This window comes from Salminus brasiliensis, chromosome 21, assembly GCF_030463535.1.
Source record: "Salminus brasiliensis chromosome 21, fSalBra1.hap2, whole genome shotgun sequence".
In the NCBI taxonomy this organism is placed as follows: Eukaryota; Metazoa; Chordata; class Actinopteri; order Characiformes; family Bryconidae; genus Salminus; species Salminus brasiliensis.
The window spans coordinates 25,523,734-25,539,995 of record NC_132898.1 but is presented as its reverse complement, the minus strand read 5'-3'; the positions used below and the strand labels follow the sequence as shown (position 1 = coordinate 25,539,995).

Here is a 16,262-nt window from a genome sequence, read left to right as displayed (position 1 = left end):
TCAAGTATAAAGAATATTTTAATTCATTTTATAAATCAACATTTATATAGCAGCATATCCAGTAGATTGTGAGGTATTTCTGAATTTACGGAGAAATTCACTCCCCCATCTTCTGTCATACACTCTCCCATGCTCACAGACATTCACATATTGGCCAAAGAAAAAACAAACAAACATACAAAAAAAATAATAAATCTCTCATCCACACTGACCTAACACATCCAGACTCACAACCAGTTTGTCAGTTTCTGACAACCAGTCACATACTGGTCATACACATTCACACACACATTTGGAGTCTTGAGTCCACAGTCCATACAGTTTAGCAGGGCTCCTCAGTTAGTGGCTTGGAAGGCTGGCCTGCTCAGCGATGCAGTTTTGGCTGTGGAGAGAATCAAAGACAGTTGTTAAAACAGATTATACTCATGAATTAGTCCAGGTTATTTGGATTTAGTGTAGTAAAAACACATTTCTACTCCGTTATGATTAAGGCCACCATTGGTTCGTATTTGTTCATTATTTATACATTATATAAACTTAATGCTTAAATTTCTTAAAAATATTGATTAAAAAGTGATATTTATAAAATGCTTTTAAAGAGTTTTTCACCAGCATTAAAACATCAAAAACAAACATGATAATTAACACCCTTCAAAAACCAACCAACCCTCACCTTCGGTGCACTGAGCTTCTTCTCCCCTCCTACAGGTAGTGCCGACCCTTTGCTCTCTTTCCAGGGGTAGAAGCCAGAGTGAGGAGAGGTGGGCAGCCGGTGGGCTTTGGAGGGAGGTGATGAGTCGCTGCTTTTACGTTTCTTCCCCAGGCCTCTGTGCTCGAAGCCGGGAACCCTGCTGTGGTGTCCTGAGTTTCCCCCCCGGCCGTGCGGGTCCGGGGGCGAGGTGTGAGTCCGCTTAAACGGCCAAGGCGAAGGGCCGTGGGGTGACTCGGCCGAGGAGGGGCCCAGCTGTGGCCGTGGAGGCTTGCTCCCCGGGGAGAGCGATCCATTGGTCTGTCCGTGAGATGGAGGCGTCGGCCTGTCTGTCTGTATTGAAGTTGGATTAGGAGCTGGGGATGTTTTACTGGACACAGGTGGCCGGACCCGGTCCCGGTCCCTGTCCCTATCTCTATCACGGTCCGGGCTCAGACAGTTTCTGTCCGGGCTGACCGTGTCGGCCTCGCTCAGAGAGGCCTTCCGCTTTCGCAGAGCGGCTGCGGGCGTAGCCTGCTCTGCTTCCCTGAGGCGCAGCTGCTGCTTGCTGGGTCGACCCACGGGGTTCTTGGGCCGCCCTGGACCCCCCGGCTGGCTGGCTGTCCGAGGGGTCTTGGAGTGAGCTGCCGCAGACTGGCTGCTGCCCCCGGACTTCTCAGATTGACTGTAGGCCCTGCTGGTGGAGGAACTCTGCGAGTGGGCTTCCTTGCCTGGTCCCTGGGAGGAGTATAGGGAAGTCTTGACTGAGGGGGAGCTGTGACTTCCTGCCTTTGACTTGGAATGATGGGAAGTGGAGGAAGGGGAGGCAGGAACAGCTGAAGGCTTGGCAGAGGGACTCTGGGATTGAGGCTCTGACGCTTGAGGTATTTTCCTGGTGAGAGGAAGAAGAACGTAATTAACACAGCAATAAGTAAACCTAGCCAGAGAACAAAAAACCCTTAATGCTTAATAACTGGCATATACTACAAATCCAGCAACAATACTGAAGTATATTCATTAAACCTTTAATAATATACACTTTAGAACAGGAACCATCTATTTTTGATAGATATGGATACACACCACCACTCAACAGCAAATGAAATAACACGTTAAAAACACAAATCAGAAGCAGTTTGGGAAGTTCAAAAACAAAACAAACAAAAAAACCCCCACAACTCTGTTAATGGGTTAGAAAGGCTCCTCAAGGGTAAACTTCAGTAATTGGTTTAGGAGTTGGGTGGCTCCTGAACAGCTTTCTAATCAGTTAAACTGGATTAGGCTCAGGATTAGGCTTCATTAAGGGACAGCCACAGTAAGAGTGGCTTACAAAGGGAACCCCAGCAGCAAAAGATCACTGCTGCTGTTCCTAATCAGCCCACCACCACCCTTCAAATATCCCTAACATACAGTCATAAGACAAAAATCACATCAAATCACTCAAAAACAACTGCAGTACTTTAACTTTGTCCACTTTGTTAGAAAGTATGGCTATAGATAATTCACCCACAATATTTAAAAGGTCTGAATGAACGGCTGTGTCAGAATCTAGTTAAAAAAAGAGGATACAATCCATTACAAGCCATTAAAGAAACCAACATAGTGAAATGTAGACCATGTGTAGAACAAACAAGGTCCTTACTTCCACAGGTGAGCACTGAGATGGCTCTCCACCATGGCACTCACAGCAGACCGCAGATGGTGCAATCGCCGATCAAACGTGTAAATGCCGTGACCCAGAGCACAACTGCCAAACGTACAGTACTGAAAGAGGACAAACACACTGTGATTAACACAAATAACTGTGGTTGGTGTCCAGCTCATACATGTAGTAGTAGTCTCACACTGTAGGCACTTCACAATGTTTGGAATCAATGGTTTCAATGACCTTTATCTGGTTGCAGCTTAATTAATAAAAAGCAATAAAAAGATGCCAATCCTGAACATCAACAGTTTACATTTTGGAATGTGTTTTATTTAATAAATACAATACATAAATATCTAATAATATAAACAAATATAAGAATATAATGAATACATTTATATAAAAACACTGTAAACAGTAAATGATTAATTAAATCACTAAATGTTTACAAATACGCCATTTGACAGAAGTTTGTGGACACACCTTCTAATGAATGCATTCAGCTGCTTTAAGTTGCACCCCTTGCTGAAACAGATGTGCACATGCACACACAGCTTGTCTAGTCCCTGTAGAGAAGTACTACCAATAGAATAGGACACTCTGGAGCAGATAAACATGAAGCTATTGCTAGAGGGGTATCAAGCCCCCCAGTATTGAGCTGTGGAACAGTGAACTGTGTTGTTGTGGAATGATGGTATATATATAATACTTTAGGGATGAGATGGGGTGGTGATCATCCAAAATCTGGACCCCACTAATGCTTTTGTTGCTGAATGCAATCAAATCCTCTTTCAATGCTCCAAAATCTAGAAGAAAGCCTTCTTCCCTGAACAGTAGAAACAGTTATTCCAACAAAAGCAGGACAAACTATTTTTTAATTGACTGCTGCTTTCAAAATGAACAACGAATGAGCAGGAGTCCCAATACTTTTGTCCATATAGTATAAACGTTGGTGTCCAGTTCATAAAATGTATCAGTTTTATAAGTCATATTTTTATTATTATATTAGTATGTAAATAAACAAACAAACAAAAAAAAACTACCGCAAGTGGTTTGGGATGCCACGGGGTGGAATGCCAGTCAGCGGGCTCCTCAGCACCCTCTCCTTCGCTCTCGTCGCTGGAGATCCGGCCCTGAGTGAGAGGTGAAGGCGCGCGTGCACCCCCCTCCTCTCGAACTGCTTTCTCCTCCTCAGGGGTACTCTCCGATAACGTCCGTGTCCTGTTGGAGTGAGAAAACTAGTCTTAGGACCTGTTCACCCTGTTCACCGTGGACGTGTGCATTGTGATGTTCTATATGTGCCATATTGCCTTCTCTTACATTTATGCAATTTGGCAAATGTTCTAGAGATAGGCGGATATAATGTTAGGAGCCTTGCTTAAGAACTCTGGACAAGTGGTACAGTGTAGTGTTCTTGCCCAGGCTAGGTGGGTAGCAGTGGGTAGTGATGTTACTCACCAAGCTAAATATACACATGCACACTTTTCAGAAACCACCTCTAAGCGGTTTGATAACTAGCCTATCACACTTGACTTGGCACAAAGAAAAAAGCTTCAGACAGAAGGACAGGTTAGGCCAGAGTGCTCCCATGGTCTTCTAACCTGAAGGCAGGAGAGTTGGTCAGCGGCCTTCTGCAGTGTGGGGAGTTTGTGGGTTCTCTAGGAGTCTCCAAGCTGGGGGATGGGGCGGCCGGACCCTCAAGGGTTTGAGCTACACGCTCACGGTTCTTGGAACTCATCTTTAGCTCCGCCAACAGCTGGTTAAAGTTTTTACTTCTGCCTTCAACCTTCCGCCGCTGGTGAACAGAGTGGATCTACAGGGGCAGAAACATTACAACTGTGTTTAGTGCTGGCATTAGCAAATCTGTTACTGTGAGCTGATCTTTGAAGTTAGGACCTATGGATACACCAATTTGGTAACTAACCAACATCCGCTATAGAAAAAGAACCAAAATTAGGGTGAGACTTTATTCTTGTTTCTGCATACATAAGATAAGATAGTCCTTTATTAGTCCCGCAATGGGGAAATTCCCAGTGTAACAGCAGAAAGGGATAGCAAGACATTCAGTTACAAAAATTTGGATAAATAATTTACACTATATACACAATATAAATAAGAAATAAAAATTAAAAAAGCAATAACAATATTATTTACAGCAAAAGACTCTTAATTGCACATAGTATTCCCTGAACACGAACATGTGTGTGTAGTTAAGTGTGTGTGTATGTGGTCCGCTGGGAGCAGTGTTGGTTGTGCAGTCTGACGGCAGCAGGAAGGAAGGACCTGCGATACCGCTCCTTCACACACTTGGGGTGAAGCAGCCTGTCGCTAAAGAAGCTGCCCAGTGCTGCCAGAGTCTCATGCATGGGGTGGGAGCTGTTCTCCAGCATGGATGCCAGCTTGGCTGTCATCCTCCTGTCTCCCACCACCTGCGCTGGGTCTAAGAAGCACCCCAGGACAGAGCCGACCCTCTTTATGAGTTTGTCCAGTCTCTTCTTATCTGCCGTCGAGATGCTACTGCCCCAGCAGACCACTCCATAAAAGATGGCAGATGCCACCACTGTGTCGAAGAACGTCCTCAGGAGTGCTCCCTGCACTCCAAAGGACCTCAATCTCCTCAGCAGGTAGAGTCTGCTCTGGCCTTTCTTGTAGAGTGCAGCAGTGTTGACTGACCAGTCCAGTTTGTTGTTCAGATGAACACCCAGGTATTTATAAGAGTCCACACTCTCGATGTTCATACCCTGGATGTTCACTGATGGAGGGGGGTGTCTGCACCTGCGGAAATCCACCACCAGTTCTTTGGTCTTTCCAGTGTTTATCTGAAGGTGGTTCTGCAGACACCAGTCCACAAAGTCCTGAATAAGTTCTCTGTACTCGCTGTCCTCCTCATTGGATATGAGGCCGACGATCACTGAGTCATCAGAGAACTTCTGGAGGTGACAGGTCGGTGAGCTGTACATGAAGTCAGCAGTGTACAGGGTGAAGAGGAACGGTGCCAAGACCGTTCCTTGAGGGGCTCCTGTGCTGCTGACCACCAAGTCAGAGACACAGTCCCGTGCCCTCACATACTGTGGTCGGTTGGTGAGGTAATCCAGTATCCAGTTTGACAGGTGACTGTCCACTCCACAATGTCCCAACTTGTCCTTTAGAAGCCCTGGCTGTATGGTGTTAAAAGCACTGGAGAAATCGAAGAAGGTGATCCTCACAGTGCTGCCAGGCTTCTCCAGGTGAGAAAGAGCTCTGTGTAGAAGATAGATGACAGCATCATCCACCCCGACACCAGGCTGGTAGGCAAACTGAAGAGGGTCCATGGATGGGCTCACCAGAGGGCGGATGTGGTTGAGGACCAGCCTCTCCAGTGACTTCATCAGATGGGAAGTCCGTGCCACCGGCCTGTAGCTGTTTAGGTCCTTTGGGTGCTGTGTTTTGGGCACAGGTACCACACAAGATGTTTTCCACAGCTGTGGTACTCTTCCCAGTTTCAGGCTCATGTTGAACATATGCTCAACTACCCTGCACAGCTGATCAGCGCAGGACTTGAGGAGCCTGGCACTGATTCCATCAGGACCTGTAGCTTTCTTAGGCTTGATCTTCCTCAGCTCATTTCTCACCTGGGTTGTTGTGAAGGACAGGTTGGAGCAGGGGGGCTGGGTGCTGGAATGTGTGAATGGGTGGTTGATGCTGCCAGACGATGAGCCATTAGGGGATGATAATGGTGATGATTGTGAGCCAAAAGTTCTGAGAGAAGAAGAAGGGGGAGGGCAGCATGATGGTAGTGCTGCTGAGTGGGGATACAGCAGGGGTATCTGTGTGGGGGCAGGGCTAGGTGATTGATCAAATCTGTTGAAAAATAGATTGAGATCATTCACCCACTTCTGGTCCCCCGCCACTTGGGAGTTGGACTTTGTGTGTCCAGAAATGGTTTGAAGGCCTTTCCACACTCCCCTGACGTTGTACATTTCTTCCATCTGAATATAACTGCTTTTGCGGTCTTTAAAACATTCTAATTGTTGATGTGGCCACTGTGCACCAGTGAGCAGGGCTTAATAATAATAATAATAGTAATAATAAAATTAAAATTAAATATATGTATGTGTATGTATACACAGACACACAGTTTCACCCCCCCCCCTTTACCAATCTCTCCTATGATTAGGCTTGGTCATTATAACAGTATACAGCATAATCACATATGCTGACTCTCTCAAAATGAGGACGAATTTCAAAATCATGAGATGTCCGATTTCTGTTCTTCGTCAATTTAATACATGGCCAAATAAGCCATGTACAGTTAAGAGAGCCATAGTTTAGAAGGGCTGTGCAAGCTCACCTATTCGCTCCAAAAACAGTGTAGTTTAGTGTCACCGAGCTCGACTGAAAGACAGAGCAAGGACGAACCAGTTTATTTAAGAGAGACCCTTCCTGATACTGGTGTTTCCCCATTATGGAAGAAGAATGGATGTCCAAGTTCACCTCAAACAGTGCAAATGTCCAACCTGGTTTTTACACAGACAGCAGTCTTAATATTGAACCATGCAAACATCGCGCATTGTTCAAAATACTGGGTCTCATTTTCGAAGTTTCCTTCCTTTGGAGCGGGAGTTCAAAAAGTGTAAAAGCACTAAAAAGAGTCTTTTCCTGTAATTCCTTCCCCATTTCCTGCAAGTCATCTCCATGCAACTTCCTGTCTGTCTACAGAGGCAGAACCAAATCCGCTCGTATCGTAGGATAACCTGCGGTACGAGACGACAACACTCGCCCTCAGAAAAGCAGAAACAAGAGAGAATTCAGAGAGAATACTTGCTTTTGTGTGTTCATGGTTTCAAAGGCATTCAAGACGGCGGATAGGGAACAGTATGTAATGTTAAACAAACAACTGGTGCCCTGAATTTACTGCGTAATTAAATGTGGGGTGAGATGTACATAACGTCATTGCTTAAAGTGAAATGCTCAGATCTAGAGAAGCTCTAGATTGTGGTAAACAGAACCAGACGTCGGGAAAGCTTGTTGAGTCATTGCAGAAAATTGTTGAAAAACCCCTGAGACATTGTTTTAGCGTAGTTTAAAAGATTTAGCAATTTTTAACAAGCAATTTATGACAGAGGGATACACGGAAGGCTCAGTACAGCAAAATAGTCCCCAAATAAAACTTACTTTTTCAGATTTATCCCTTTAAACCCCCCCCAAAAAAACCCCACTGTCAACACTGCATATACTAATCAGCCATAACATTAGCACCACTAATACGGAGTAGACCCCTCTGTGCTACTACAACAAAGCTGACCGTTCAGGACATGGTATTGGGCACCAAAAGCTTCTGCTGCTGCTAACATCCAAGTCCTTTAAGTTGTGAGGTGGGGCATCCATGAGCATCAGGTGCCCATGACCCAATCACAGGTTCACTGGTAGTCCATTCTTTATTCTTGGTCCACTGACCAGTGCATACCAGGAACACCCCACATGACCTGCCTGACAGTTTGGAGATGCTCTGACCCAGTCGTCTAGACATCACAGTTTGGTTCTTGTCAAAGCGGCTCAGAATCTTACACTCGCCCATTATTCCTGCTTTTAACACCAACCTCACCTTCAAGAACTGACCGTTCACTTGCTGCCCAATATCCCGCTCATTAACAGATGCCACTGTAGATGAAGATAATCAATGTTTGTCATATCACTCGTCAGTGGTGCTAATGGCTAATATGGCTGATCGGTGTAAAACTCAGAAGGCATGTGTGCATGTTCACGTGTGGGTTTGGATAGTAAATAAAATGGCTAAATTTGTATTGTAGTCATGGTGATGCCTGGTTCCATTCACTACCACTGTAAAGAAGCATGAGTCAGTCAGCATCTCTACAATGAACCAGCTCACATCAGATCCTACTCAGGAGGACTGTTTACATCTACCACTGAAATATGTAGAAATCTTTAAAAGTCAGCCAGTAAAATTCCCCATTAATGGTATTCATTCATTCACTATGGTCAACTATGAAAAGCTTACGATCCCTCAGTCTAGTCCATTAGCAGCAATCTTCGTGTTTGAGGGGAAATGTTCCGGAAATGGTCGGAGAAGTAAACTTACATTGCAGGTTAACAGCCGTGTACAAACTTTCTTCCTCTCTGGATCCAACACGCCACAGTGTTTGTCCAGGTCACATTCTTTTTCTGCAGAAACAGATACAGGTACATTTTAGCTTTTTTTAACAAGGCAAACAGCTAACCACATTAATACATTAACCACGGCGAGCAGTACGTTAATACAATGATGATAAACAATGAATACAAGAATATATCGATATATACATATATCGTCACGGCCACACAAAAACCTTGCATCTCCAAATGACAAATTTAAAGAGGAAGAAAATAAAAATGCTTTCAGTGGAAGTCAGCATAAAAAGATTTATTCCAAGTCATTTTGGAGAATTTTGGGCCCGTTTACACCAGGCATTGGCATGCATTTGGTTTCTGGACAGCATCTGGAGACTGGATATTCGCTGCCCAGATTCTGTTTACACTTAATCATTAAACTACATCCCTAGTGTGACCAAATGAGATCTGATTTTCACAGAAAACGCATTCCGATCGCACTTGTATTAAATGTGGCCACCTCTGATCGAGTGATCCGTAATCTGATCACAATGCGTTTTGGGGTGTTTACACCTGGGCTTTTACGGGGACAACGGAAATTCAAATGTGATCCGATCACCAAAACCACTGCTAATGCCAGGTGTAAACATGCTCTTCTACTGGTCCATTCATCATGGAAAAGTGTGTGTGGGGGGGGGATTGATGAACAAGACTTGTGTGACAGCAACAACAGGGTTTAATATATATAGGTTTTAAAAAAATAATAATAAATAAACCCACAACATAAACAAACAGTACTCCAGCCTAGCCCCTAACTGCTAAAAATGTACTGCACATGTGATTCCAATGGACAGCAGAGTAGCTGGGTATTGGCAAGAACCTGGCTATGAGATTCACAATACAGAGATTAAGAATCAATATAGTGATATATATATATTGCAATACTGTAAACAAGGTGATTTTGCTTTTTTTTTTTTTTTTCTCAATCAAATTCTTAGGGGAAAAACCTGCAATGGGGCCTAAGAGATCTGAAGACCGTACAACACTTTCCAGCCAGTGGATGGTGTTTAAACAATACTAAATTACCTGTCTGCCACCAATCTGAGACAATACTGAGATTCGATACAGTATTGCAACACATATTACAATACTCCTGCACACCTAGTGTTATTTTATAAAAGAAAACGCAGTGAGTTGAAACAGGCATTACTGAAGCCAAGGGGCAGTTGCTGAAGCATTGGCACCTACTGTAAGCCTGTTTTGGCTTCTATTACAAATGTGTTATGAGTCAACAGACTTTCTGTTCTTTACCAAGCACAGGGAAAGTATTGTTCACGATAAACAATCATATGCTATGGAGGTGGAACAAAGAGATTAGGTTAAAAAACGCTGGAATATTCCTTTAATAGGGTCAATGATGATGAATTGTGCGGACTGCATACCTGGAGAAGCAAATTATATTTAGGATGCAGTTCAGCATCACTAAAACACATGCTGAAGGCTGAAAGGGGTGTGTGGTCTCTTTTACAGGTACTTACTGGACACCTTATAGGGCCTGGTACCTCGAGCGTGCCCAGGTGTGGAAGGGGCTGAGCCGGTCTCCGCTCTCTGGCTCGGTGACTTCTCTGTGGCCGCAGGTCGGCTGGGCGAGGGACCTCCGTGAGGCCAGGGTGGGTCTCTTAAGCTAGGGGGAGGAGAGTTTCGAGGAGGTTCCAAAGGTGGCGGCTGCTTGAAGACAGAGGACTCCGAGTGACCAGAACTGGAGGTCTTGTCCAGAGGAGAGAGGCTGGTGGAGAAAAGCAGACAGAAATTAAAAGGCATTCTATGATTTCCGTTAATTGACGCTGAGGAGCGTAAATAAGAGCAAACTATGTGGTGAACTACACAGCGCTCTCAATGAAGGTGTGCGACCAGTCACACCACACAAGATGCTGCAATCAAAACCTTGGGCAAAATCTGTGGGCAAAAACATATATGGTCTGCGGCAAGACAAATTTTCTGACAGATTCTCTGGTAAAAAGAAGACCGCTTTTTGGACCAGCATTCTATGAGTCATTCAAACTAAACAAGCCTCGGCATGCTGTGCTTTCAACAATACGTACCAAAAAAGACTTGCTTTTGATGTGCCATCACAACTGTCATCTACATGCAGGAGTGGTTCAATTCATACCACTTTTTTTTTTTTTAAAGCCCCTGGGAACCCAAATCTGAGTTTTCTTCCTAATTAAGGTAATCTGGCCCCTCAGGGCCCCTAGCGCAAATGTTCAAAGTATGTCTTCTGAATAACCAAACGGCTGCTGAATTTCAGCAGTATTGCTCTTCTCTTCATGTAGAAAGGGCTGTCCTCAAAATGGTCAGGCTTACGTCTGCATAACCCTGACCAATCACAAGTCTAACGTGGTGCCTCAGGTGAGCAACCTGGTGAGCTAAAGCCAACTTAGTAAGCATAGTATGCTAGCTATCCAACCAGCTGCACGTTTGGTACATCTGACATTCATTCACCCAGTTATGCCCGCATTACACGCGTGTGTGTGTGTGTGTGTGTGTGTGTGTGTGTGTTCCAATATATTAGTCCATAATATTAGCACCATCTGCCTAATACTGAGCAAATCCCCCTTCAGCCACCACAACCGATCTGATCATTTGGGGCATGGAATCCACAAGACCTCTGAAGGTCTCTTGCGGTATCTGGCAGATCCTTTTTCAGGCCTGCAAGTTGTGAGGTGGGGCCTCCATGAGCACCAAACAGTTTTCAGTGCCCAAGATCTAGCTGTCGGTTCACTGGTTGTCCTTTCTTGTAGCACTTTTGGTTGGTACTGACCACTGCACACCGGGAACATCCCACAAAACCTGTCTGATGTTTTGGAGATGTTCATTTCATTCAAGTGTCAGTAGTACTAATGTTACGGCTGTTCGGTGTAAGCGTTCATGTGTTACATCAGTACATCCACATTAAGCAGGCGTACACTGCATGACAGCCATAAATTTTCCCATTTTTTGTGGTGTAGAGTGAAACTGGTACCAGCAGAGCTAAAAAGAGAGACGTCTGCAGAACAGCAACAACGTCTGTGACTCACCGAACTGCGTCCTTGCTGGTCTTGCTGTGTCTAAACTGCGGGGGTGTGGAAGGCGACTGGGGCGAGGGCCGTGGTGGTCCGCCAGAGCCCTGGCTCCTACCGCTCCAGGAGGCTGTCCCATGCCCCGGGGCGGGCGGGGTGTGTCCATGGCGGGGGTGTGGCCGCTGCTGGGCAGCAGGTGGAGTGGAGCGCAAGTGTGCATAGAGCTTCCCCACAGACCCGTGCCTTCTCTCACAGTGCTTCTCGAAGGCCTGCGGCTTGACCACCTGACTGCAGTGGCTGCACACCACCAGGTAGAAGTCATCATGTCCAGGATAGTGCCCGAAGATGGACATATCTGCGAAGAGTATAAGTGGGAATGACGATCACATTGAAGGGACCAAGTTCTTCATACTTGCACGTCTCTATAAACATTATAAACATAAGACTATACATATAGAAGTATCCAGACTCTCCTTTTATTGAGCGAGCTCAGCTACTTTCCAGTACACCTATTACCATTACTGACCCAGGCCGTCTGCATGACCTGCTTATTTTTTATAGAAAATCACTGCTTAAATAACAGGAAGCTATGGAGGTGCCTCATACGCACTGGGCTGTGGAAGAGTGGAACTGACTTCTCTAGAACGCTGGAGCTTCAGCCATTACCTCTGGGATGAAGTTGAAGTGGAACTACAGCTAATCTTCCACTATGAGTACCTGGCATCACTAATGCTCTCATGGCCATCAAATTCTCACAGCAATGTTCCAAAATCTAGTGGAAGGCCAATTCAATAATGTAAAGCAAAGGCAGCAAAGGGAAAGCAAATTCTATATTATAATTCTTGATTTCCAAACCAACTCCAGAGAAGCGGGCGTGTCTTTTTTTTTTTTTTTACGTATAGTGCACGTCTATACAGAACCATGGCATCATGGCATCATTTATTGAACCTTTTGAAGCCCCTTTTATTTTAGGGTGCAAATATACCCTATACACTCTACCCTGTTCACTCGTTTCTTTAAGTGAGGGAAAGTCTGCGTGCAATGGAGTGCAATGGACGAACACCTGGGTAAGTGACTAGCGACTGGATGAGACATACCCTCCTTCCTTAATGTCATGGTTTCCGTCGTTTTCTTGCCATTCTTGCTGCAGTCTTCCCCATCGGACCCTGAAACAGAACAGCTTGGAGTGAGTTTGTGTTTGAGTTTTGTGGCTTTCTGTTCTGCTGGGAAGCACAAACACAGGCCAGATGAATACCTACCGACCGTGCTGCAGATTTCTCAGAACAGAGCAGGGCGTGCAAAGTAGGGCACATTATTTTTAGTGGATAAGAAAACAGCAGCAACAGTCCTCAAAGTACGACCCACGTATTAACTAGAGCTCTTCAACCAGCTATGAATTTGCGGTGTGTGACAAAAAGGTGCCTTATTGCACGCTGCAGAAACAAACACCCCAAAAGGTCTGAAGTAGTGTGTACAGATGTGTAAGGGTGGTTGGTGTGGTCATTGTGGGTAACACCATTACTGGTGTCCGTCTCCCAGGCTGGGCAAGCATACCACACTACACCAATAAGAGTCCTTGAGCAAGACTCCGAACACTACATTTTCACACCAGCGAAACGAGATTCAATACAACGTGACAATGTACCCTCATCATTTATACTTGAACAGTAATTGTAAAGCTCGGGGGATCAGTCATGCTACAGCACCCCTGGTGCAGACGGAGATAAGAGCCTTGCTAACAGTGGCAGCTTAGTGGACCCTATGATCAAAACCTCGGCACTCGAACCCCTAAGCCATCACTGTCCACTGAGGCTGCTGCGCATAAGGACACACATAAGCACTTCCTTAAAGCGTATTTTAATATACAGGACTAGATCAACCCTAACCCTTTATATTACTTTATATGCAATCATTTCATTGATTTATATTGACTTAGTTGCCTCTTACAAAGCAGAGCACACCCATAAACATTACCGTTTACAGTAGGGGTCTTCAGAACCAGTACTCAACACCCAGCCTGGCTCACAGCAAGCCTACGACCAATGCCTACGACAGGGTTGTGGGTTGAATACCCAGGAGGTCCACTAAGCTGCCACTGCTGGGACCTCGAGCTAGGCCCTCAAACCCTGCGCTGTAGCATGGCTGACCCTGTGCTCTGACCCTGGATTTCTAAGAAAAGGTGAATTCTGTTGCATGATTGACGTAAACTTGACAATAAAAGCAAACACACTTGAAATTACTATACAGATGTAGTAGTGTGCCAGTGGAGGATGTTGGGACACGTTGGTCCGGCACATCTTCCTCTGGGTGGGGCAAATGGGAGCGTGTGTGTGTGTACCTGGACACAAGTGCTGGACAATGAGGTCGGGGGGTAGGACCACACCACAGACCCTAAATATCAACTTATGCAGCGGGCACAAGGTTGGGAGGTGGAGGTGGAGGTGGAGAGGAGGGAGGGAGGGAGAGGAGAGATGCCAGACAATACGAACACGGGACACATTATTTTTTTCTCCATTTGCTAGCAGCAGGGCTAAGACACCGACCACCCTGACTTCACAGGCAGCACAGAGATGGTCTTAAAGCTTCTCCAGAACCCCGTAACCCACCGGGGAGAGAAAGATAAAGGACACAGGAAGTCCGGCGATGAGGTTTAGGAAACAGTGGCCGCCGTTTCATAAACCAGCCGTTCCCCAAAGCCAGATATCGCTAGCTAACTACAGCTCCGTGATGGCTACTGGCGATCATCACAACTCCTCCTCCTCCTCCTCCACCGGCGACTGTCTAGTCACAGCAAAGCCGACCTGGCCGGCAAAATAAAGCACAGCAGGCTGCTTATTAAGAGCATCTGCACAGGTGCTTAAACTACTGGAGCTTAGCCGCCGTGATGCTAATAGCTAGATTCAGCGTTAGAGAAGAAGTCACCCAGGGAGCTGGCTGGCTGGTAGCTAGCTAGCTAGCTCGGCGGCTAAAGCTAAAGTTAGCTAGCTATCTAGCTTAAGCAGTGCAGAAAGTTGTCTGGACTGTACACCCAGCTCTCCCACACAGAAAGGAATCACTCCGACTTTACTGGGAGAGGTTGTGGGTTGTCCTCAGGACCACCAAACAATCCCACCGCTTCAAACTGTTAGAAAATACTTGGGGAAACTATGTTAGGTTCTTCTAAGATTGAGTCTAAGCGGCGAGGAGGCGCGCTAACCGGCCAGCGCTAGGACCTGGCAGGTCCTTTGTTTGGGTAACATGGTTAGGGATGCCGTGCCTTTTCCAACGAAAATAAACCGCATCCGAACGACTTTTCCCGCCGAGACGTCGACAAATGTGAGCAGCGGCTTCAGCACTCACCGTCCGATGCTGTCAGGTTGATCCTTTCCGCCCAAACACTCCAGCTTTGGCCCACGAAGTCGTCGAGACAAAGCACCCGCCGATCCAGAGCAGCCATTACTTTAACTGCGCGTTCACGCACCGCCATCATCACCGCGCGGCAGAGACGCTTACGTCAGGATGCGCGTTCCCGAGAGCCAAACGAGTACAAATGAGCACGGATGTGCTGTTAAAGGGGAATTCCGTCTTTTAAACCGTTCAAGAAATGTAAATATCTGCATAATTAAAACATAATTAAATAAATAAATAAGTCATTGGGAGTGCTTTATGCGAAATGTTAAAGTCTTAGAGACATTTAAATGTGTAAAGTGCATTTCTGTACACTGCTTGGTGGTGACAGGAACAGGGGTCATGATGTCACAAATTTAGCCAAGCGGTTTTAATACGTAATGTTAAAACAAAAAAATGTCATTTTTGAGTATTTTTTTCTTCTTTAGACATCCTGTATGAATCCATCCGCTGTGGCACTGGGTTTAAACATACATTTTAGGCCAAAACATGCTAAACATGCTTTTCTATTTCTATGTTAGATTTTTTTCTTAAGAACTGTGCAAGTGTCCCTACTACAGTGCATCACACTTTCATGGACTTTGTGTGTTGTGAAGAAACCTTCAGAAAGTGTTGACAAGTGTAAAAAAAAAAAAAAAAGCATAACATTGTTAGACAGATACATCCACCCCCATGCTTCACAGATGATGAAGTATTCTTTCTGTGAAAGGCAGATCCTTTTCTTCCAAACATACCTTGGTTGATTTTACGTAATCAGTCTGCAGTGCCTTTTCAGTGCAGTGCTAAACGCACCTGGGTTCTCTAGAGGTTCTGCAGGAAACCGGAAATGTTGAGTTTTATGACAAGGTGACGGTTCAAGCAAGTTTATTTCCATGCAGGCAATTCTGCACAGTGAGATGGTGCACCAAACTTTTGACTCAGCTAAACTGTCTGCAGGCAGTCATGTGGGAGTTTTATTTGCCTTGCCTTTGTCTTACTGTTCCCAACTAAGCAAAGGCATAAGACTTTTGTTTTGATTGGCTGTGCTGCAGTTGTCTTCTCAAAAAACAGCCCAGGCTGAAATATGCCTTCTAACTGGGCATAGGTAAAGTGCTAAAGACCAAATATGTAAATAAGTGGCTTTTTGTGAGCTTTGCAGCTTGACGTTCACATACATTCTTAGAAATAAAAGGTGCTACACAGATTTCTTAAGAAATCTGACATTTCTTGATCCAGAAAGAGCCTAGTTTTGCTTAAATAAATAAATAAAGAAAGAAAAGGTTCTTCATACTGATGGCTCCTTTATAAAATAATTCTTTATAAAACTAAGAGTGGTTCTTCTAAAGGCATCGCTCAAAGAAAGCTTGGCAACACCTTTCAGTGTGTGTGGGCTGGGAGTGAATAGTACATTGTGGAG

General features: G+C 45.2%; 1 protein-coding gene across 1 annotated transcript; it reads right to left on the bottom strand.

The window, feature by feature from the left end:
• Positions 1 to 14,950, bottom strand: atxn7l2a (ataxin 7-like 2a). The gene is made up of 10 exons (XM_072666327.1): positions 14,819 to 14,950; positions 12,577 to 12,645; positions 11,498 to 11,834; positions 9,959 to 10,206; positions 8,413 to 8,495; positions 3,935 to 4,146; positions 3,377 to 3,554; positions 2,331 to 2,452; positions 674 to 1,580; positions 1 to 382 (listed from the first exon to the last, which is right to left on the bottom strand). The coding sequence occupies exons 1-10, from the start codon at positions 14,946 to 14,948 to the stop codon at positions 365 to 367; spliced, it is 2,304 nt and encodes a 767-aa protein (XP_072522428.1). The 5' UTR covers positions 14,949 to 14,950; the 3' UTR covers positions 1 to 364.
• Between the last annotated feature and the right edge of the window lie 1,312 nt (positions 14,951 to 16,262).